The sequence below is a fragment of the Lepeophtheirus salmonis genome, chromosome 4 (assembly GCF_016086655.4).
Source record: "Lepeophtheirus salmonis chromosome 4, UVic_Lsal_1.4, whole genome shotgun sequence".
Classification (NCBI taxonomy): domain Eukaryota; kingdom Metazoa; phylum Arthropoda; class Copepoda; order Siphonostomatoida; family Caligidae; genus Lepeophtheirus; species Lepeophtheirus salmonis.
This window is the reverse complement of record NC_052134.2, coordinates 27,130,819-27,155,714: the sequence shown is the minus strand read 5'-3', so window position 1 is coordinate 27,155,714 and position 24,896 is coordinate 27,130,819. Positions and strand designations below refer to the sequence as shown.

Genomic DNA, 24,896 nt, shown 5'->3' with positions numbered 1-24,896 from the left:
AATATGTGGAGATTCACAATTTTTGGAACTGTTTTTAGAATTGACAAAAAAATAAAAAACTATTCTAACACCCCATCTATAAAAATTGATATTGATGATGCTGGAAAACTTTATAGGAATATTTTGTCAGCAAAATCTCACAGAATGAAAAAAAAAACGTTGAAAGTAATAATAGTGTCGTTAGCTGTTGTGAAAATAAAGTTTATATTCAGAAAAAGCTAAAAGAGGGCAAGTTCCAAGGGATTAGTGGAATTACAGCTTCATTTTTTAAGGTTTTCTGTAATGAAACAGCGAAAATAGCATATTTTCTGGTGGAGAGAATAAAAAAGACGGGAAACATGACATCAGTTCTAAAAAATGGAATAATAACACTTTTTACAAAACCGGGCAGCAATACATATAATCCAAAAAGTTTGGAAACATTTTTGGAAATTCTTTAGAAAATCATAAATGAAACAATTATCCAAAAGATTATGCCCATTTTAAGTACAATTATTCCTGAAGAACAGAAGGGATTCATGCCTAGGAAACATATTTATCAAATAACGTTGAACACATCCAAAATAATCAAGAACGTTAAACAAAGGAAGACATATGGGGCAATACTTGCTGTTGATTTCTACAAAGCCTTTGATATTGTAAGATACAAAATAATTTAAATACAAGTCGTCCAATATCTTGGAAATGATATCTACAATATGATTAATTTCAGAGGATTTCATTCCAATTCTAAATCTTATTTATATGTTGACGGTTATAGAAGAGGCGCACGTCAGGAAGATCCAATATCACCCTATCTATTAAATCTAGCACTGATGCCATTAATTTACAAACAAATTTTTACCGAAGAGACGGAACTTTAATGGAAAGAGTAGCATATCTTACTGCTGCAGCAATAAAAATTACTCTAAGCTCCTGAGAGTGTAGCACATCATTATTTTTTATTCTGTTTGCTATTAAGGCTCTAGAGTTTAATAAAGCAAAATCTAAAGTCTTAGTTTCAGATGACACTCCTCTGTTTCTTAATAGAAATCCTTAACAAAACCATACCTAGTATTAATATGTTTTAATTATTTTATATTTAACTTTACCAGGTACTTTAAAATACCCACAGCGGGGCAATCCAGGAAAGCCTGTAGAGTGTCATTAGAATTTAATATTCTCTTTCTCCAGTTTTCCTGGACCCATAAAAGCTTGATATGATCATCACAGATTTGTTTCCTTACATCTGATGAATAAGGAATTTTCATTTTAAGATGCCAAGAGCAAGGCATAATGTGGATATCGCGATCGGAAACTTAAATCTTCAGTCCCCAAATGGTACAAAACTATCAATATCATAAACGATAAGAATTCCTTTATTGATTGCATATTCCTCCAGAGATGCAGGAACTTTGAGGTTAGTGAAAAATAACTTTTCCCTAAATTTTGCCGGGTTACATCTATTCATGAGTCTCCCAGATATATAGATATGCATTTCCTGATAACTCTTTGTGCAGTAGCCTAATCCGGAGGAATTGCATCGAGGGTTGTATTTGTGATATTCGTTCCTACTGTTATTCCGGAATATATAATCGTTATTGTAATTGTGGTTCTCCCATCCAAATTGAGTATATTCCCATATTTCTAATTATCTTCATGTAAATTGTATGGATTATTTTTGACAGAAGAGAAATTTCTCCACCTAGTTGTACCACAGAGCATATACATATATAGGTCTAGCTATTGGCCAATATACGATAGTGTGTATCAACAAGACAGATAAGTAAATAAATCTTTAAAAAATTTAATTTTTCAACGGACATGAAGTAGGTAAGTTAGTTATAATAAGCTTTAAACCCCCCTTTATATATACAAATATATATTTCATACAATTTCCAGCTATAATGCAAAATTTAACAAACAAATAAAACAAAACAATTATCAAACAAAAAAACAAGACAAGTAGCTCTGATATAACACTTTTTCGATTAGGATGATTAAAAATACAATTGGTTCCTTATCACCAATCTTAATGGTCTCTATAGGTATCCTCTAAAAGTTGATTTCTCAAAAGTTTCCACAGTCCGACGTCCTGATTCCCTACTACCTTTAAATGTATAGTAAATACTCCCACAACTTTCATAAATGCAAATGAAGATATATTTTCTATGGTCTGAAAGGTCATAAAAATGTATCCCTGGTACAAGGAAAACTATCTAGAGCTAAAATTTGTGTTCCTGTAAGGTCACGTGTCTTCTTACACCAAAACACACCAAGTCGATAAAAAATAAATTGTCTGATGAATCATTAGAACCAATATTCTAGGGTAAGGAAATTTAGCATCCATAGAGCCTTGATCCTAACCCTCTGTACTTCTATGTCTTGAGTACTATTCACTCAAATTGGAAGTCTCTCAAGAGCCCCATTGTTGAAAATATAGCAATCTATGAACTTTAACTAACATCTGTACAGCTTTATTATTCTATTTAGTTTTAAGTTCTAATTAAGCTTAAAAAACTACATCCTTAAGTCTTATCAATTGGGAGCTTTATACTTTTAATATAATGAAAAGTAACGATAGTTATTAATCTCCACCATGTAAATATTGGTATTGATTGTTCTTTTTCAGTTATAGCGGTTGGCATTGATTTTGCAAATCATATACTATATATATTAACAAATAAAACCTTTTTGTTACACATTTGAAACAAAACAAAAAACCTCCTATTTAATAAAATATTCAAAGCAAATATGTACAACTTCATTTTTTTTTTACAACCCCAACAATTTTCCTCAAAAATGTGAATATATATATGTAGGAATTTTTTATTGTACCTGCTAAATAGATCATTATTATTAATAATTAATGTTTCTTTCCAAAAATCATTTTTTCGTGGGATTAAATTAAAAAATAGGACAATATTTTTTTAGTCTCAAATAATATAAAGCAAAAGAATAAGAATGTCAACAAATTAAATATTTTAAAAAGGGTGAAATAGGTATATTTTAGTTTTATAAAAATTTGATTCAAATTATTATATATCGTTCATACTATGAATTATCAAACTTTATATCTTTTATTAGGTTTATATAATTTTATTTTTGGGGCAATATATGCGCTATGCTATTATTCATACTATGTTTCCTAAAACTTAAAAACAATAAATAGGCTAAGGTACTCTTTCAGTACATTATGTAAAGCATAAAATTTTAGGAACTTGTGATGTATTCAGTATTAGTTTATTCACAGAGACATAAATACACGAGATGATGTATTATACATACTGATGTAGTCAAGGAAGGGGAGATACTTATATCTAGTTTATGATAATTGCAACGGGTCATGGTGCAGCCACCTTATGGTACATCACATGCCCCTTCTTTTGGGACAGTAATTATATAGCCAACTCTGTCAGACCCCTACAATATACTTTAACTTAACTTATTTACAAGGCTTACTAAATCTCCGGTTTCTTAGAAGAACTTATATAATAAAACGTATAAAACCTATAATAAATTGAGTATAACGTTTATTTATTAACCAAATATGTAAATATTGGCAGCCACCCGTTTTTTGAATGAGTAAATCTTTGATAAAACTAACTATACATATGTTGAAATTATTGAGATTCTAGTATCCGAGAAATAATCCATTTCAGAGTGAAATGATTCAATATGTAATTAGCTACAGATTTATAACTATTTTTCAAAAAATAAGAACTCTCACTAATAAATATGGGTTTATTAAATTTTTTCTACAGAAATGACGAAAATAAATATTTATTGTTCAATTAATATCATGGTAAAATGCAATTATCAAAGAATAAGTTATGATTACCATTTCATAAAATAGTGTGCTAATCAAAAATGAGATTGTTTGTAAGAACTGATTCGCTTGTTTAATTTAATATTTACATTTATTAAGTTAATCAAATAGAAAATGAATTATTTATTCACAATTGAGTTTACATAAGCTTAATAACAAAATATATGCATGTATTTATTCATGAAATTGAGCATCAGAAACGATAGTGCTTTATAAAACATTTACTTAACTATACAATCAACATTGTTTATCAAAATAAATGAGTAAATATACATAGATACGAGTATAATTATATAGAATTTCTTGTTAATTTATGTACTTTTCATAGTATTCTTTAAACTTAAATTCTTTTCTCTATTATAACGGACACTGTTTTTGCAGGGTCGGAATCATTTTCCAAATTACTAGTGCTGTCTCTATTTGGCATAAAATGTGTGCTATCTGAACTATTTAAAACATCATCTGGTGATTCACGGCAGTTCTCAGGGATTTCAATCCCTGAGTTACTTGCAGAGTCTATCGTAATTGGCCATATAAACCATGTCCTCAATGTTTTTTGTACAACAATAAAAAATCTGTAAATTCATTTTTGATAATTTTTTAAATATATATTTTGAAATATATTATTCACCTTCTATCACAAGCGCAGTATAATAGTATATTTACTGAAGATCCAACAGCCAGGAATATATGACTATATGTTGTACATTGATTCACCCATTCTGGCCATTTAAAACAAATATCCGTGCATTTCCGTAAGCCTTCCACGACCTGCAATTTTAATAAGCATTATGTTTATTAATCATGAGCATTGTTAAAAATTAGATATATCAGTATGTAAAAAAAAGGAACCGAAAATTAACGTGATCACCCCAAGAGAGATAAAATTTATATCCCCATGGGGCTTTCAGACAATATGAAGAATGTTAAGGAGAAAAGCATCATAGCTGTCGTGAAAATATACACATACCTTATTCTGTATCTAGTTTTCCTATATAGAAAGGAGCTACTAGAATGCCAATCCTCAATTCTAACAAGGACTTACATTTATGACTTCGCAACATATATTTAGTGTGTATTTTTGTCCTTCAAATTATTGGTATCTTTTTGTAGAAAAGAATTATGATATCAGATTTAAAAAAAAAAAACAACATCTTCTCAAGTAGCAACTACAAAAATCCTTTTCCCTCATCCATTATGATACTATTTTCATCTGTGATGATAAGGTTCCATTATAAACATTCTTATAAATAATGAGACAAATAACATTTTCGATGCAATTTATTTAGTGGGAGTGTGTGATGCCATGGGGTTTTATAGGCTTGCAGTTGCTAGAATGACAAAAGTGAGCAGTTCCTGTTTCACTTCTTGTAAAATGAGAAAATAACTACTTCCTTCATGTCATCTTGAATCTTTTTCTACAGACAAAAAATAGGGACAATGACCTACCAAACTAATAAACAATCGAAATTATGTGATGCCATCATAAATTATATGTATAAATCATACGTATAGAATTACTTATACATAGACATAACGCTTAACGGGTCAACATAAGTATTCCAGTTATATTAGAATTTATTCACTTAAACCAGAAAGTATGATCAAACGAGTCAAGGAAGAGCACAAAAAAAATAAAAAATAACGTAGGTGAATACAAAAATGTATACGTTTATAAAACTGGGGATTCCAAAGACACCATGAATAAAGGAATAACATATTACCTTTGAATATTAAACCATAAAGATGTTATTTTTCTACGAGATATATATGAATGATCAATCTTTCACATTTTAAGTTGGAAAATACAAAAAACCAAAAAAAAATCAGTATTAATATTAATATTAAGGTATTAAATATATCTAACATTATCGGGTATTTTCATTTCCTTCCATAAATTTGAATAAAATGCATATGATTGACCCATATTGGACTGTATGTATACATGACATAACAATATGTAAATTGGATTATTGTTTTGATGTTGGTGTATCAAATAAAAACAGAACATCTTTATCCTAAAAAGAAAAAATTCTGAGGTCATTTTATATTGTTGACTGTAATATATTATATATTGACAATTAGATTATAATACACTTAAAACATTCAGTTTTATCATTTGTGTCATTGGTGTTGCCACACATGTATTTAGCAATTACATATGTGTGTAAACAGATACCTATATAAATGTTTCAATATGTTGTAATTAATACATTCATATACTTTTATTTTTACTCCAAGGTATGTTTTATTCTTACCTGATATGTATTGACAAAATGTTTTAGTCCGTGAGAGACGAAATAAAGTACCACTACGGCAATAAGAGACCAAGTAGCTCGGACATTGCTCCTTTCCTTTTGTCCAAGTCTTTGTTTGAGAGCACTTATGACCTTTAGTTCCTTCCAAATTATGAAATTGAGGAATGCAAGGGATATGACGGGAATTATTAGCATGACAATAAATGAAAAAATCAGGTTGTAGTAGATAAAGTAGGTGAAATTGTAGGATGTTGAGTGACGTAGTGTTACGACAGCTTTGTTGTAAATAGTATAGTCAGCAACTACATTACCAGTGTTGTTGATTTGTACAAGCACTGCCTCCATTTCTTTATGGGACTCCAGTTCAAAAAAGCGCGGAATATTATACAGGATGGACAGAAAAAATACTCCTACAATGAATAAGAAGAAAGAAAATGGCATCAGATATTTGATTAAATATCCTACATCAGAAAATTATTTATACTTGATGTATGACATCCAGTTTTAAGATAATAATTCCTTACCTATAATAACAATCTTGACTGGAAAATGGCTTTCTGTATTGAGTCTCTTGACACTTTGGAGTCTTTCAACCGCCACAGCTATTGTATTATAGGTACTTCCCGTTACAAAAATTTGTACAAACGGAAAAAGTATCTTAGGTGTGATGAAGGTTATCATATACTTTTGGGAAAAAGATGGCCAAAGCATTGGAATACTAGAAAACATCATAGTTATTTTTAAAACTTTATTACAAAAAGCAACAACGTTTATCGTTTATTATAAAAACACATCCAAACACTTTTTTTGTTTTGTTATTGTAATTATGCCAAACAAGGACATGAGACATAGATTATACATTTTTGCATAAGGTATATGAAAAAATTGAGTAACTAATAATTTGGATATTTTTACGTTGAAAAACAAATCAATAAGACAAGTCTAAACAATGTAACCTTTTTACAAATCATTTAAGTTACTTATTCAATTGATTATATAACAAAGGGACTCTTTTGAATCGTAAATATTTATGGTTTCATTAAAAAAAATAGAGTTTGCTTCTTATAGAAACTGTACTTAGTTGCAAAACTAAATCTATTTTTTGGATGATGAAACTGTTTAAGGTAATACATATATTTTTTTAAAGTTCTGTGAATTATATTTAAAAAAAAAAATATAAACCCCTTTTAAAATAGAAAGGCAATTTAGTTTTATTAGGCGTGTCTGCCTCGTGTGATTTTTTAATCAAAAAATCGAAAAAGGATCAAGGTTGAACCTGAACTAGAGCTTCCTTTTTCATAGATATTTACGCTTCAAATTTAGTGCCTATCAATATAGAACCTAATATCAAAATTAATCAGAATGTGGCCATGGTTTGTGTATTTCTCCTGTAATAACCTTATTTGTTAATTTATAATAATGAAATTTGAATATTCAAAGTTATAAATGGCGAATTTTAAGGTGGTTATTATTTATAACTTTAGATTAAGAAGTCGGATATTTTTTCAAGTATTCGTTTTACTTGTTGAGTATTATTCCTTCTTTATATGTTCCTTACTATTCCATTTTGTCTCGTAATGATTTTTTATGAACCGTTTATTTGGGAACATCCTTTCTATAAGGCGTTAAATAAGTTTGGTAAAAAAATAACAACAAAAATAAATCTTACTTAATTTCATGATATACTGTTGAAGGATTAAAATAATTACATTATTTTATAATTTTTAACATTTTTTAAAGTATTCAATGTATCTTGTAATCGTAAATATCAATTAAAATGCTACAAAATACTCGTATAAATATAAAACATCGAGAAAAAATAAATTTTATAAACTACCTTTTGTTCATTTTAGAAATTAAATAAATTTCCATCAGTTTTGATGAGATTGCGTGTATTATGTATGTAATATAATTGCTATAATATTACATTTTTGTAGCTACCGGTGTATGCCTCAACCCTCACATTGAAAAAATCCAAGAAATCAGAAGGAAAACCAAACTTTTAAGCAAAATAAATTATCAAATAGACTAAACTTCAATTAAAAATTGCTAAAATACGGATAAATCCTAAGCAAGGCATTACCAAGAATAAAAACTAATTCTATATAATCTAATTTTGGAAATATTTTTTTTTTTGTTGTCCAATATTGTTTTTTCACAAGCAACAAAATATACATATTTTAATCATGTAATACAAAATACAAACATCTGAGTAATTAATAAGTTATTTTCATATAAGGGCAGTAAAGATGTGTGCATGAATGCAGTTTATATAAATATATTCGAAAACTACAAAAATATTTGACTTAATTAGAGACATGGGTCAGTACATATATACATGGAATAGACACTCTTTTTTTACCTTCCTTATTTTTTACCAACTTAAAGTTATTTTGTATATCTTACAATTAATAAAAAAGTAATAATATGATTTTTGTTTGATAAAAACAATGGTTTAATGACTGTTGCTAAGAATTCTGAAAATGCTTATTATATTGGTTTCCGATAGCAAGAGTTGATAAACGAGTAATAATAAAAAAATCCTCAGTACATTCATTTTGGTAAGTTGTCTGTATTATATTTTACACGCCCTAATATTCAAGAAGTCGTGTCACATTTTTTTAATAAGTGTACTGGCTATTTTATTTGTGTGAGAATATTTCTTAATTTATTGTTAGTTAATAAAATTTTGGTAGAAAAATTTAAAATCAATAGAATATTACTTCCAACGAGAATCATTTAGACTCATAACTGGTAAGATAAATTTTATTCTTAATAATCTATGGTTGAATATAATAGGTCGTATTCACAATGACTTTTTATAATAATATAAGTCTACAGTGTAGAAAAATTACTATTTGGTCTCTTATCGATTTTGTAAGTTTACCCACTTATAAAGATTTTCGATCAGATTTAGGTCTGGAGACTGGGCAGGCCACTCCTTGACATTAATGGGATTTTTCTTTTTTTAGTAACATCTTTTTTTGAAATGATAGTAAGTTTTGGGGTATTGCCGTTCTGGAAGATCAATTTTCCGTTCCCTGCCCTGAGGTAAGGAGATTATCACCCAAGATATCCCGAGGATGGTTCATCCTCCCCTCGATATGCTGAAGTTGTCATCCCCTTCGCAGAGAAACACTCCAAAAACATAATGTTTCCAGCCCAATGCTTAACGGGGGGGATTTTTCTTCCTCCAAACACTTTTGTTTTGTTCATATAATAAAATTGTCCTCACTGTTAAAATAAACCCACCATTATAATTATGAACCGTTTTTTTCTTTGTCAGAGGGCAAACTTACAAAATTGGCAAGACATCAAATACTTTTTTTCCTCCTCCGTAGGCCTTTTTTCAAATATTTTCATAACTTTGTAATTGCTTATTAAATATAATTCTTAATAGAGACGGATTAACCTTAATGCCATAGTATTTAACTATAAAAAGTCATTGGATCATGTTTGAGCTACATCCAGAAAATGGTTATCTATTTATCAATGACGATGTTAATTAATTTGGATTCGTATTACTTTTAGTATTACACTACATTTTTATATACTAATTTTATAACAACTGTTTTAATTTTCGAACCCAAAAGATTAATTAAATATGAGTGTGATTCATTCATCAACTTCTGAATATTTCTATAATCAACAAAGCAGCTCACCATTTATTGAAATCAATTAGAGAACATAACTATTAATAGATATTATGTTATGTTATGCGAATATTTATAATAGTTATATGATTAATGAAATTGAATGATTTATATGAAACTTGTAAAAAAAATTAGATTGTTTACAACTTTACTTAGTATATTTATTTATTTATAAATAGGAACTCAATCGAAATTTATGAATTTAATGATTGAAGGTTATAAATTCGTTAAAAACAGACTTACTTTTCTCTGATAAATTCTTTCTTTTTCTGGCAGAATAATTTTGGATGTTTATTTCATAAGAAAAAATTTACAAACAAATTGTACAAGATATTTTATCTAAAAATTTATTAAATTAGTGATTATTTTACATTTTGCTGTCATTATCCAAAACAAATGTTTTTCTTTCTTTATTAAAGTATTTACAGTAACAGTAAATACATGTTTTGGATTCTTAAATGTAAATAATGTGTTTATTATAGTATTTACTTGAAAAAGTTTATGTAATATTTGATAAAGATGAATCCTAGTCAAGTAGATTACCTCTGTTGGTCTTTTGAGCCCACCTGTATCCATCGCATCCAAAAATGAATTTAAAAGATAATGTTCATTTTCTGATGAACAGACCAATTCAGTACAACGTTATGTTTGTAAACATTTCATTATGCTAAAGGCTACCAATCTGCTGACATAATAAATTACATTTTGTATTTTGGTAACCTAATCCAAGTCTGTGATATCTATATGAGAAATCATTCACAAAAATGTTTTTAAATTATCTTCAACGTGTTGTAAGGAAAAGCTGAGTGAGAATTTTTGTTTTAATTCACTTAAGGACCTAATGTTCATTTTCAATGAGGACCTAATGTTCATTTTCAATAAGGACCTAATTCAACTTTTAGGTTCATTTGTAAAAAAATGTCTGCAACTAAAAAAATAATATCCACCCCAAAATTGACGATACTATCCGAATCTTCCTTCAATGGGGGTCATAATTTATTTTTCTGAGTAATATAAACTTAACGTGTTTTATACGTAGGCTGCTATATATATTTCTTGCTACACTAAGTGTTGCCAGGTGCAATTGGACATTTCCTTTGGTAAGTTTGACATTTCGAAGCATAATCGTACTCAGAATGTTTTTACGTACGACCATTATTGTGTTGTTTACAGTCACATGAAAAAATTAATTTGGCAAAAAAATTGAATTAAGTCGTGAACATTTTCGTGCAATCATTTTTCACATGGATTATCACCACAAAAGCGCATTGATGAACTTAAATCTTTGTATGGCAATGAATCACCATCCTATAGCATTGTAAAAAACTGGTTCAATGAATTGAACCGTGTCTGACGCTCACTTAAAGGCGAATTCCGTGAAGGGTGTCCAAAAACGTTCGTTGTGCCAGGGAACATTGATGTCATGCGTGAAGTGATAATGCAAGATCGTCATGTGACATACCATGGGATAAAAGCAGCCTTGGCATTTCTACCACTAGCATACATTAGATATTGCATGTACACCTGGCTGTAAAAAAGGTTTGTTCTTGTTGGATCCTGTACAATTTGACAATAGCTCAAGAGAAGGCTCGTGCCCATTGGTGCAAAGGAATGTTGAAAAAATACACTTTTGGTGCTTCAAAAGACGTTTATAAGATGGTCACAGTTAACCAATCATGGATCTATGCGTACGAGTCTGAAACAAAACAACAATCGACCTTGTGGGTCTTCGGAGACAAGCCAAATCCAACGAAAGTTGTTCGAGGAAGAAGCACTTCGAAGCAAATGGTCGCATGTTTCTTTGGCAAAACTAGTCATGTGGCGACTATTCAACTTGAGCATCGTAGGATGGTACATTCAATGATGTCAGGGGGGAAAGCCCTTACAAAACAATAGATGTCCTGGGATCTATCAAATCATTCTGGGAATGCGTAGCAAATATAAACAAATTTTTAATTTCGAGAATCCTTCCCCTAATGAAATAGCAAGGGCCAACAAAACAGAATCAAACATTAAATGACATTCAAAACACTTCAATAAAGAAGAAAATCGACTTTCTTAGCGAAATTTTGAACCGAACAACGATCAATCTTTTACTGAAGTCCTAGAGAGAGAATCAATTTTAAGAAACATTACTTTTAGGTCCTAGACATTGTTTTGTTTTTTTTTAATTTTATGAGGTTGACAAAAAATACGCTGATTACAGTTACCAGATGAGGTCAAAAAGCATATTTCGATACAGGTTGGGAGAAAGGGAGATGCACTTGGTAAAACTGCTTCTACAGCCACAATAATAAAAAGTCTATACAATATACTTTTTGATTACTCGTTATATAGGATGAAATACCGTATAATGACCAATACTCTCATAACAGGAAATATATTTGGTAGATCTCCAGAAGAGAGACAATGCTACTTCTGCAAGGTTTGAAGATAGACACCAAGTCTCAATAGCTCGCAGAATGTGTCAAGACAGAATATACCCGTGTTAAACTGTCCCTCAAATTATTTCAGAAGTTCAGAAAAATCTTAAAACCGAGTCACTTTTCTTTTATATATGTAGGACCAGTAGAGGACATTATAAACTATATTTAAACCAAATTTATATTAATTTTATATAAATTTATATCCTCAAAGACCCCCAAACAAAAAATAAAAAGGACGGTTTGATAAACAAAATGAAAAGTGTTGAGTAGCTGTTTTTTTCATTTTTGTTTAATGTGTTTTATTTTGTTAATTACAAAAATGTCATATTTTATTTTTCTTATCTAGGATTGACACTTAAGTATTTTTAATATTACAGATGTATTTAAAAATCCCCAAATTTTATTTAGATAATTAGTATGAATGAATTTCTGTTTTGTTTTTACTTAAGATTATGTATAATGTATTCAAATGGAGATATTTATATTGAAGTTTTCCTGTATTAAACAAGACCGGAATATTAATAAAGCAGGACTTCGGTAGTAAAAAAAAAAAAAAAAAAAATAGGTTCAGACGGTTTACCACACCAAATAACTAGCCCAAACAATGGTCCTCGGTGTTGTGACCTCTGATGGAAACGAAATGTCTCTGTTCTTTTACAAGGATGGACAGAAAACCACCCAGGGGGTCTAGCATAAGGTACATATGTACACCATCTTACCATGGCTGAAAACCAACCACCTGGAGTGTGACTATGTGTGGACACAGGACGGAATCTAAAAAAATAAGTACAAGAGATTTGTAACTACTAGTAAAATTTCATGGATCATGACAAACAACACCGGGCTTAAATAGACTATATAAAGAAAAAATGTTATACAATCCAAAATTTATTGTGTCGTATGTAAGATTTTCTCTGTACTCAAACGTACATACATACAGCATATGTAGGATATACCAGGACCAGTTGCAACAATAATGGTTTTAGTTCAAATACTCAGAACAGATTTGGATTAATTACGCCAAAATTTTAAACAATAATAAATAATACAATATGTCTGATAATATTTGATTATGTTTTATAGATTTCATAAGTCAATAGTTTATACAAAATAAATAAGTTACAACATTCGAATGCAAACCCTCAAATGCAGTAACTCATTCCGTAGACAGCGAGGGTTACATAAGTTTAAAAAATTGAATTAGAATTAGAAATTTGCAAAATATTTTTTTTAAGAAATAACTAGACTTTCCATATATTTACCTTCCCCCAAAGAAGTTGAAGGGAGTTTACATTTTTACCTTTGTTTATTTGTTAGTCACCCTAAAGTTATATGTATATCGATTTTGATAAACTTGGTACATAGATTATATAAGGTTACAGTAAGAGGCCATTAGATTTCGAGTCAAGGTAACACAAATGTTAAAAAATGCATAATTGACCATAACTTTGAAACAAATTAATATGCATAACTCCATTTTTTTAGGTTGAGGTTTTGCGATCTACAGAGTACTTATAATAGTTATTCAAATGTTATAAGTTCTAACAAAAATAATGGTAAACTGACTACATTATTACAAAATACTACGCTATTAAGAAACGTACTTTTATCTTTCAACCCAGTTTTTATCCAATACTTTCAAGAAAATTTGAAAAAAAGATGAGTTCTTCTTTACAATTGAGGATTATAATATACATTTGCAATATTAAACTAAATATTAAATATTTTTGCAACTTTTTCTAGTCTTTCACACGTTTAATCTTATACCTAGTTCAAAAAATAAAATTCTATATTATTGTTAGATAATTGATACATACTTGAATTTAAGTAATTCACCTTATTTATATATTTTCTAACAATATATATATACATAATAAAATATAAAGTGTGATAAAAAGTAAAGAAATACCTTAAATATGGAAAAAGTGACTATTTACATAGTTATTATATAAATTTTAAGTTAAAATAAATTTTAGTGAAAAAACAATTTTATGGCTTGAAAAATGCAGTCTAGGAAAATGAGTCAAAAGGAACATTTTCAGTAAAATAATAATAAGTAAATTTGATCATGATTGATAAATCACCATAAAGCATTTATGATTTTTATTCATTTAACATATTTGGCGATTTTTTTTTACAAAATAAATTTCTTATTTCAATTGAATAACTTTTTTTAGAATATAAATTTCAACTTGCCATGGTTTCTTTAATAAAAATCTAATTTAATCAATAATAATTTATATTTATATGGGAATACTTTTAAAATATTATATGTATAATAAACACAATGATGTGTATATCCTTAGTGTATACTCTTCATGGCAAAATTAGTGAATAAGAATTGTTTTCTTCCAATACATCAAAGTCTTTAATTTGTATTTTATATTAATACTGTTGCAGAAACAATTTTAGAAGTATATTATTCATTCTAAATTTAGCTTATTCATTTAAAATTTGACATTTATTAAATTAGAGTTATTTCATTAAAATATAAGAAGGGTTAGTCAATTTGTTTAAGTTTGTAAATATTTGAATATAACTGACATAAATGAACAATCAATCATAATTAATTAAAAAATATAGATACGCTCTAGGGATAGGTTAAGGGTATATTATAGGAAACGTGTAAAAATTCGGTTAATTTTAATGATTGCAAAATTTGCAACCAAATATAAATATCTATATTTCCTCCTTTTTGTTCAACAGCTATTTCTTCAACTAGGATTTAATTTTGATATATAACTTCTTTTTATCTTTGTATAAACAGGGAAACGGTCAATTATTATTCTCCTTAAATTATTAAAAAAAGGAACATAATATTTCTAACTGATAAATCTAAATACTAAAAAAATGATACAGATTTTGACTTAAAATACCATATTTAAGACGGTACAAGAGGTTTAAAAATGGTCAATTTCGACACAAACATCTTATATATATTTTTTTCAAATTTAAATGATCTGAAAGGCTGGAACCTTTGCCAAAGTTAGTTTTTGATTATCCTAAGCATAAAAGATCTTTTCTCCTGGTGAATTCCGCCCCCCCCCCCTAAAACGGAAATATCTAATATACGGATAAATATGATCATTATTCAAATATTATCAAAATTCTTACCTGAAGAGAGGAGTAGAAAAAAGGAGATACATGAGATCAAAGAAGCTTTGAACTATTAACAGTGTTGTAAATTGAACAGATAGCTTGAGTTCACTTTTTTGTAGTACAATTAAACATATGACGTTGCAAATTATACCAAAACATCCTATCGTCAGGACTGTTGGAGCTTCAAAATTTGGATTCATACGGAGTTGCTTGTATGATTCTTTAAAGTAAGTAACTTTAACTACATATGTCTTGAATGTTATTGAGAAAATAAATAAATTGATTCATGAAAAAAAAAAGATTTCAAATTTATTGTACATATATGTATGTTTATTAAAAATGACAACTACAATGTAATATTAAAAAAGCTTTATTTATTTATTTCAAGATATTATTTTAGGAAACTTCGTGTACATACATATCTACAAATGTAATCATTATAATGTTAACAACATTCAAGTTTTTTGAGTGAAAATTAGTTCCTATAAAATTAAACTAATGTGAAAATGGTTTAAATAGAAGCAGTTGTAAACAGTTTATATAATGTGTAAATGAAAATAAAAATATTAATTATGTACATTTCTTCCTAAAATATTTAACCCTGCGTTACCCTTTTATATACTAATTTAATTTGTATTTTGTTGTCTAATGTCGATTTTCTATTTATTTGTCCCTTTTATCATTCAAAACGTTGATTTATTTAATTTGAAAGACCCTTTGTTAAGATTTGAACAACTTTCTACCTTTTATCATCACTTGTTATCAAATTTTTAACCTTGAATTGGGATTATATGTTTTTGAATGCGTTTATCTCGAAAAAATTAAATATAACCTTCTTATTTTTGTGGTATACAGAAAATAACATTTTAATAAACCTTCATAGCTTAACAAAAATTAAAAAAAAACAAAAAAACAAGCAACATATCTTTAAGGATTTTTGTACTTTTTTAAGGCGCTCTTTTTATTATAATGAAGTTGCATGTCTGTAGTTAAAGGTAAACTATAATTTTGTTATTTTGATCTTGAAGAATCGGCCAACTACTATTGTTGAAAATTGGTACTTTTTTCTGGTTTGGTCTGAATACTATACTGAATATATATGTTTTGGTACATATCGTAGTTTGAAACCGTGGACCGAAATTTTGACAGTAAACTGAAATTTACTTAAAAAAATGTTTTCCTCTTTCTTAAAAAAATGTCATTTTTATTTGTAAGACCGTATGAAGGACGTTTTTTTTTTGTACCCAAATTTACTTACGAGATCGATCTGGATCTTGTTTCAGAGCGATTTAGAATTTTCCAACCATAACCTAACACTACTAACTACCATATTAGTTTGGACCTTTTTTCTGTTTCTTTTTAGAAGGAAGGTTGCAATATACAATTAAAACACTAACAACTAATGAACGTGAACTTTGATGTTTTGAAATGTGTAGTAATTTTTCGGTTATGTAATGGAATTATTAAGAAAAAAAAATTATTTGCTGAAGCAAGGATTAAAGCAGATAATTAATCATTAAAAAAAACCTTTCTGTAAAAATAACTTTTTTTTTTACTTAAGCCTTAAAAATTAGAATTTGTTATATTTATTTTTTAATGAAACCTATCAATTAAAAATTTATTTCATTTATCTATGTTTAGATAACTTTTATCATTTAAGATTTAAAGTATTTGGAAACATACTTTGTTTATGTATTTGTAGGTATATCTATAAAAATTTCTATGAGAAATACTAATCTTTGTTGATAAACCATTTTTATTAAATTTTTTAAGTAAATATCATTGCTTTTTGTTTAAAAAATGTCATAAAATTTAATGCGTTTTTGGTTTACAACTTTTAACGTTGATTAAAAAACATGAAATATGAAAAATCTGAAGATTTACTCATACGGTGGTTTTAGTGAAGGAACGTTGTAGGCCTCTGGTCTTGAATATTTAGTTTGATCATCATATTGTTAATTGAAAATTTAATATTTTCTAATATAGTACACACTATAAAAAGTTTAATAACTACTGTCCCAGTACATACAAACGCAACAAATAATAAATTGATATGTTATTTGTCTATTAAAAGAGTCGAAATTTCAAATTGGTATTCTTCATATATAAGATCACCCGTTTCTATTTTTAAATTAATTTGAGTAATTACTTTCAAGTATCCACAAGTTAAATTTAAGGATTGCAAAGATTGCCATTCATAATTAAAGAAAATCAAATAAGATAATACGTAGAAATATTGAAAAATATTTAACGTCATCTTGTATTTTCTGAGTCTCTTATAAGGTTGCCAGATTGGCCTTTTTAAGCAGATATCCTTTGAGAAATAAGATTGGGACTAAAACTTTAAAAAAAAGTATTTAATAGATTTGTTTTATAGAGTCATTTTTATAAAATTTAAGTTAATAGGGTCTGTGGCCCATTCAAATATTAGATTAAAAAATTTATCTGTTTGACGTTATATTAATTCTTGCCAAAAAATTATAATAGAAAAAAAGCAAACTATAAACTTACATTAATAAAGTTTCATTAACTTACAATTTAATAGATGGTATGTAATAGGTATTTGAATAATTTAAAGGTGCTAAATAATGGTTAGTGATAATCTATGTACGCTATACTTAAACACATTATATATAATTTAACAAGCAGTAATAACTTACAATATGCGGGGAAGAAATGCAACGAGACAGCTTTTACTGAATTTAAAACTATCACTTTCTGAATTTACGCAAATGCATTTTTTCAAACATGGAGGTTCCAACTTCAATATAAGTAAAGTTCGTATTTTTCCCTTCCTTCAATCTTGCAGCAAATACACATTATATGTGTATACGTCGTGCTCACAATGTGTATATAGTTCGTATGTTTGAGAACTTTTTACAAGAAGAAAAAATAAACGGAGAACCTGCGAACGTCTCTTCTCCTTTCTTGTTTATTTGCCTTCAGAGAAAATTATGATACAATATTTTTTTTGCCAATCGTCTAATAAATTTTTTTTTTTTCAACCTGAAAATACTTAAAATCTAAAATTTGTTGAAAAAAAATTCATTTCGTATGGGTAATAAAGGTAGAACATATGGATAAAAATATTTTTTTGAATAACATTTCTTAAGTATAAATTTATTAAATTTTGACTCTTATTAATTTTGATACGCTGTCGCTAACTGAAGGTAAATTGGATTATTGTACCGAAAAAACAGTTTAGTTATTAAAAAGCAAAACGTTGTTGTTGTATGGGCTCTTTTTATACTTAGTTTGGTCTTTAAAATAAATCATATGAAAATTGTGCTCTGACTCTTTACTGAATGGACACTTTGCCGAATGACCATAATGCCAAACAAACACTTTGATGAAAGAATATTTATTATATTTGATGATGATTCATGTGGCAATATTTTTTAATTATGATTCTATTCATTTTTTCCCAATTTGAAGAAAACATGATTAAATAATGATTTGCAATTATTAAGTTTGCATTAATTAATAATTGATTTACTTCAGATTTCCTCTCTTCTTTTATGTTGTTTTTTTTCAATTTTAGAAACAAATATGTATACACAAAGCCCTATAACTTATGCATCTATATTATATACAATGTCGTCCATTGAAATCTGAACACTCACTAATTCAATAATTAATCAAATTTGAGTGATTAAAATCAGTTGATATTCTGATTTATTAAAGCATAAGCTATTGGTTACAAATCAAAAAAGAACTTGAGCTCTCTATCTTAGGCACAAGTTGAGAAAATTTTCTTGTTTTGAAGGGGGAAAAAAAACTATTCATGTTTAACCGAACTCATTGTTTCTTTACATCTGCTAAGTTAATTGTATTATTTAAATGGATGGCTAATACAATAACCCAAAGGGAAGAAAAAAATTGAACCCGGATTGGAATGATTAACTCCTTAATACTATAACTGTCTTATTTTTCCCCAGCTCGCTTCCTTTTCCTAATCTTCTCTACTACATCCATGTTTAAAGACAGCCAAAATTTAGATCAAGATGTTTCCCAACTTGTCAACTCCATACATTTGTTTAATCTATTAAATTACTATGGGGAAACATTTTCACTTAACTGTAACATCGGATATTCTAAGCATCTACTTAGTGGGTGTGTTGATGCATATAATTATAGATACATGGAAGTAAATCAAAGTCTTTTTTTTTTGTTACTTTTTTCCTCCATTTCAATCAAAGGTCATTCTTCTTTAATAAGCTTCATACACTTACAATGTTCAAGGTATAATTTGTATGAGGTTACATTTTTCGAGAATATTTCTTTTGAAATAAACACATTCAATAATATCCATGATAAGTAATTAGATATCTTTGTCAGAAATAATTTTTCCGATTATTAAAAAAATGTGAGGAAGACAAATCTTTGCACAAATTTGTATACTGATGTTCTAAAAATCTTAAATGCAGTATTTTCAGATGTTATTTTACTCCATGACAATTTAAAATTTTTTTTTTTTTTATATTAATTATATTTTTTCAAATTGCTTCAAGATTACGACTCTTTTGAAAAAAAACAAGTTGTGTTTATAAAAACATCTAAATTATTTTTCTACATTTAGCACTACAAGTGTCTGATTTTTCAAGATTCTAATAACAATAGATGATAATTTTGATTTAAAATTTCTAAGCTAGATAATGAGTAAAAAAAATCTAAATATTTCAAAGTTGAAAGGAGATAAAAATCCTCTCCGTAATATATTTTCGTATTAATAAGTTATTTGTAGCTTCCTTTTACTTTTAGCCAATTTCAGAATACAAATAAAGCTCTTTCCTTCAACCGGTAATAATCTTCTTCTTCTTTTTAAAGACAAATGTCAATTTATGGCATCTGTTAAACAATTTTTTCCACAAAATTCATTGAACATTGTATATTACTGAGTTACTGTTAAAAAAATTAGGCTCTAACAATACTTGTATTGTATCATCATACGATATTTAGGTATTGAAGGATATTATTATCAATACTTCACACGCCCACATGGCTGTACTAATATTGGAAAAGATTAAAGTATTGTTCAATACGCTGGCTCAACGGTTTCTTAGCGTATGAATTTTATTATTATCTATTGATTTGATATATCATATATCTGATAGGTAGATTGTGATTGATAATAAGTATAATCCGAAGTCATAGTAATTAGTTGGGGACGTATTGATTCAAGTTATTGGGATTTATGGAAAGGCGGGGAAAGGGAAGATTGGGACATTTAATTCATGAGGATTGGAATGGATCTTTCCAAGAGGACATCGGGATATATGTATCCCCCATCCACTCATCCTTCGTCTTCCAAGGAATTCATATTTTCCCAAGGGAATATCTGTGCAAGTTGGAACACGCCTTCTCATCTCAGATCTTTTCTTCAACTTCAGGTTACACTCAGTCAAGGGATCTGGCCTCTTTGTACCTCACTCGCTGGATCACATCTCTTAGAATGCATGGGTTGTTCCTTAACATATTACTTCTCACCTCCCTAATCATCTCATTTATGCTCAGGAGTACATCAAGAGCAATAAATAGTAAAACTATAATTTATATAAAGTCATTAGATGGAGATCGTTTCCTATGCGGCCTACCGACAAAGCAGTTGAAAATTTAATTTTTGGAAATCTCAAGCTTGAACATTCTACTCTTCAATTAATCCATGTATACCCAAGCCCTCGAAGTATTGTAGTTATTGGGGTAGACACAAGGTCAGTTTTCTGATCAACCATGTACTTAAAGTATAAGCAAAAGTCAAAACACTCCACTTCCTGATGCTGTTTGCCTCTTAAATTCTGGAGAAGCACCAAAATATTCTTTACTGAAGATGTTAATGAATTAGAGAAGCTTTATAAAACCCGAGACATATATATATATATCTATTAGTTTCCCTCCTGAAACTCAAGAAATCAAACAAATCGCCAATGAAAAATCACTATCGTATAGTTCCAACAAAGCATGTCCTATATTCAAAGTTTACAGCGCAATTCCACATTGAAGGCCAAAAAATGTTGTTAATCGAGGAATAAAGCAAGAAATTTCCAAGGCAAGGAAATACTATCCACCATTGATACTGATGAATTTCATTCTGCCATGGACTTCTTGGTCTCACAGAGCTCAGAAGTGTGTCCATCTCTTAAGAAAGTGGCTTTAGATCTAGATCTTCCTGAATCGAAAGGAGATTATACTTATACCTTAAGTACATGTTTGATCAAAAAATTTACCTTGTTTCTGACCCTGATTGAGCTTCTTTAATAAACTTGATGGTTATTATATACTGAAATTCAGTTCATATTAAACAATGTTTGGTGTTCTATAATTTGTTGATTATTTAAAATTGAGTACACTATTTTTTTAGACGTAATTATTTTACAAAGAAGCGTAGACGATAAAAATATTGGACCAGTGATTAGAAAAACTTTGTAGGGAATATTCAATTCATTTTTTCACATGCTAATTGACTTTCCTAGTTCCCATGTCATTACATGTTTCGTTTCTGGTTCGAACTTATTACATTGTGAAATTTTCATAGTATGTATTTTAATTTTGGGGCAAAATCCCATAATTATTTCAACAGAAAAACACCATTGAATGCTTTTTATAGTAATAAACAGTACATATTTTGATTAAAAAGTAAAACAAACATCAATTTAGACTAAAATAAACAATAACAACGTATAAGCCTTATTTAATCATATATTAAGGCCAAATGACCTAAAGGCAAAGTAGTTTAAGGCAAAATGTCCTGAGGCAAAATAGTTTAAGGCTAAAGTAGCGGTAACGATTTTTCCTCAAAGATTCATGAATGATTCACAAGGGAGTAAAATTTGACAGATTTTGAATATTTTACTTTATAATAGTGATGCACCACCACTTGAATGATTTTGCATGAGTAGTTTTGAGCTAAAAAAACACTTGAAAAATTACGAGCTTTACTAGTTACTCACCTGAATACTCGTTACTCCCTTAAATAATTGTTACTCACAATAACAATTTTGCTCTCTAAAAAACTCGTGAAGAATTATTGAAATTAATAATTCAAAAATTTATAATTTATTTTTCAAGATTAACTCAAAGAATTGGTTTAACCTCTTTGAATCATGTTCATAAATGTAATTCAACAGTTCATATAATTTACACATAAATATTTTACTATAGTCTGTTTATAACTTATAACGAATATGTTTTGTAGTGTTACTGATACTTATTAGTTATTAATATGAATGCATATGATAATATGTAAAAGAATTAAAGTTTTTAGATGGCTAATATTTATTTCTTACATACTCATCCTTATACACGGAAAATTGATTTAAAAAAAATTATCTATAGAATATGAAAACATTAAAATTTTAACCCGTAAATTCACTTCAAGTTGTAACTACTATTTAAACATAGAAAATAATAATAGGACTAAGATAATACTGTAGTATTGAAATTCTTCAAGTGCTAAACGAATGGGAATTATGTTTAAGGTTAAATCTCAATCTCAAATGAAATAGAAATTAGTAGATTGAAAATCAAGTATAAACATGCAAATTTATGTTTAATAACAAACCGTCTCTTATCTATTTAGAATATTCATTAATCTATATAATTTCACCCAAGTTTGTCGTATATCTATTGGTCTGAGGAGGAAATTTGAGTTTGGGGTTTACTAAACTGCGTAATTCAAAGCAATTTTGATTACTCTAACAAGTTAAAAAAAAATAATTTTCAAAAGAACTGGGATTACGAATATACATGCAAAAAAAGTTAGCATGTTTCTACATAGTGTTGCCTGCGGAAAAACATAAGTTCTAAATATCATATAGAAAGTAAGTTAGTCTTGGAAGAGGTACATGTTATAATGGGCTCGAAAAAGAATAACAGAGAATTCCAAGTTTCAACGAATTTTCTTTGCCCACAGTGCTCCCCTTCCTTTTAGTTTTCTAAGCCATTACAAATTTAAAGTTTTCCAAAATAATTAAACATTTGTTATACCAAGCCCTCATTTACAGTACGAGTTCCAAAGAAATTTTTGTCTGATGAGGTTTATCTTGCTTTTGATTGGAGTAGAGAAGGGACAGACCTGAGCAAGTGAATTATTCTAGTAATGATCTTCATAACATTTTTTTCGTTTGTAGAATGCTTTCCTCCTCTGATTGGAATATCTGGATGCCCAGTAAACTAGCTGATGAAGGATAACGATAGCTTGGGATAATTTCCCTCAGATTTTGGGATGTGAACAAAACAACTTTATATATGAAGATATATATTGAGAGCCCTGATTCATTATCAAATAGCTTCGGGACAGAGTGAATCTCTTGAACTGAGGTATGTTGCACTGGTGAAGTCCCCGTCAGTAACACGGTTAGACCATCAGCGTATAATTAACAATTACGATCAATATCCTCTGATTTAAATCCCATAATTTTTTAATTTTTGGTTATTTCTTCAGATAGAGAGTTGTTGCCAATAATGAAAAGCGTTAGAGCGAGAATGTGTCTTCCACCTGTTTCTTTTGTTCAAATATTTTTTTTTAAAGATGGCCTGGGTATATAAAACAACTTGCTTACTTGCTTGTAAGTAACACCCTGCTAAAAACAACGAGGAATCTGTGAAGCCAATGGTTAATGGAATGGAAAAAGTATGAAAAAACGAAGAGAGTTCTGAACCATAGCTTTCATTGTAGAAGACCGATCTAAGAAGACATGACGACATAGAATATTAAGGATAATAGGATCAAATCGAAGAAAAAGAAGTAAAAAGTTCGGATGGGGCCGAGTCAACGAGTATAATTTTTTTGCTTGAAATAGTTGGTGAACAACTGTTTCGTTTGCCTTTGAATGAGGAAAATCCACAATCTCCGGAAAAAGAGGAAGCTAAAAATTTTAATTTGGGAGAAAAAATAAATGTAAAACATCGGAAGGAAAAAAAAATCCAGTTATTAATGCAGAACTTAGTATTAATGTTACGCAATAAGACAGGTTCTGGGTCCAAGAGATCAACTCTGAACACAAACTCTTTCCAGGTAATAAAAAAACTCAAGGAAAAGTCCATAAAAATATACCCCTTTTTTACGTACTTTTCCCTACTCCCTATTTATTCATAAATTAGCGACGGTCTACTTTACTTTCCATCTTAATACATAACAATTGGCGACGAGGATGGGATAGACATTGTATACCCTCTAGCTCGTCAAGCTGCGTGATCTCTTTGTGGAGTTGGAGCTCGTGGAAGGAGTGAAAGAACTGGAGGTGAAGAAGAAGACGAAAGTAGCCATCATAGTTCGGGAGTACCTCATTGCTTGTGGGAGGGCTCCCAAGACACATGATTTTTCTACTAATGACCAAATTCTTGTAAGGAGTAAAGAAGGTTTTACTACTACATTGCGCTTGAAGCGAAGTACAGCAATGGTTCAGGACATTAAAATTTATCAAGAAAGGAAAGGAGGAGGATTGTCAAACCATCATCAGAGCCATGTCCGAGGCTTTTTCTGCCAAGGAATCTGTGCTCTTTGAAAGGTATAGACTTTCAGAAATGAAGCAAGCTCAAGGTGAGCCCATAAATGATTTTGTTACACGACTCAGATGTAAGGGTAAATTTAGAACATTTAATTGTAAATCTTGCTTCTCATCTTTCGAGGACGAAATTATTTTGGGTTCCATTC

General features: G+C 28.8%; 1 protein-coding gene across 1 annotated transcript; it reads right to left on the bottom strand.

Annotated features, from left to right (window-relative positions):
* Positions 1–3,750: 3,750 nt before the first annotated feature.
* Positions 3,751–18,099, bottom strand: LOC121116285 (FMRFamide receptor). The gene is made up of 6 exons (XM_040710528.2): positions 17,905–18,099; positions 15,260–15,485; positions 6,591–6,784; positions 6,067–6,476; positions 4,440–4,579; positions 3,751–4,383 (listed from the first exon to the last, which is right to left on the bottom strand). Exons 2-6 carry the CDS (start codon positions 15,442–15,444, stop codon positions 4,149–4,151), a joined length of 1,164 nt encoding a protein of 387 aa, XP_040566462.1. The 5' UTR covers positions 15,445–15,485; positions 17,905–18,099; the 3' UTR covers positions 3,751–4,148.
* Positions 18,100–24,896: the final 6,797 nt, after the last annotated feature.

What these genes read in the sequence shown, in the direction of transcription:
- LOC121116285 (XM_040710528.2), bottom strand. Translation starts at nt 15,444, where the DNA reads ATGAATCCAAATTTTGAAGCTCCAACAGTCCTGACGATAGGATGTTTT. An exon ending in TTTTCTACTCCTCTCTTCAG is followed by an intron (nt 6,785 to 15,259) that starts GTAAGAATTTTG and finishes GATGTTTTCTAG; the next exon opens with TATTCCAATGCTTTGGCCAT. An exon ending in AGTCAAGATTGTTATTATAG is followed by an intron (nt 6,477 to 6,590) that starts GTAAGGAATTAT and finishes TATTCATTGTAG; the next exon opens with GAGTATTTTTTCTGTCCATC.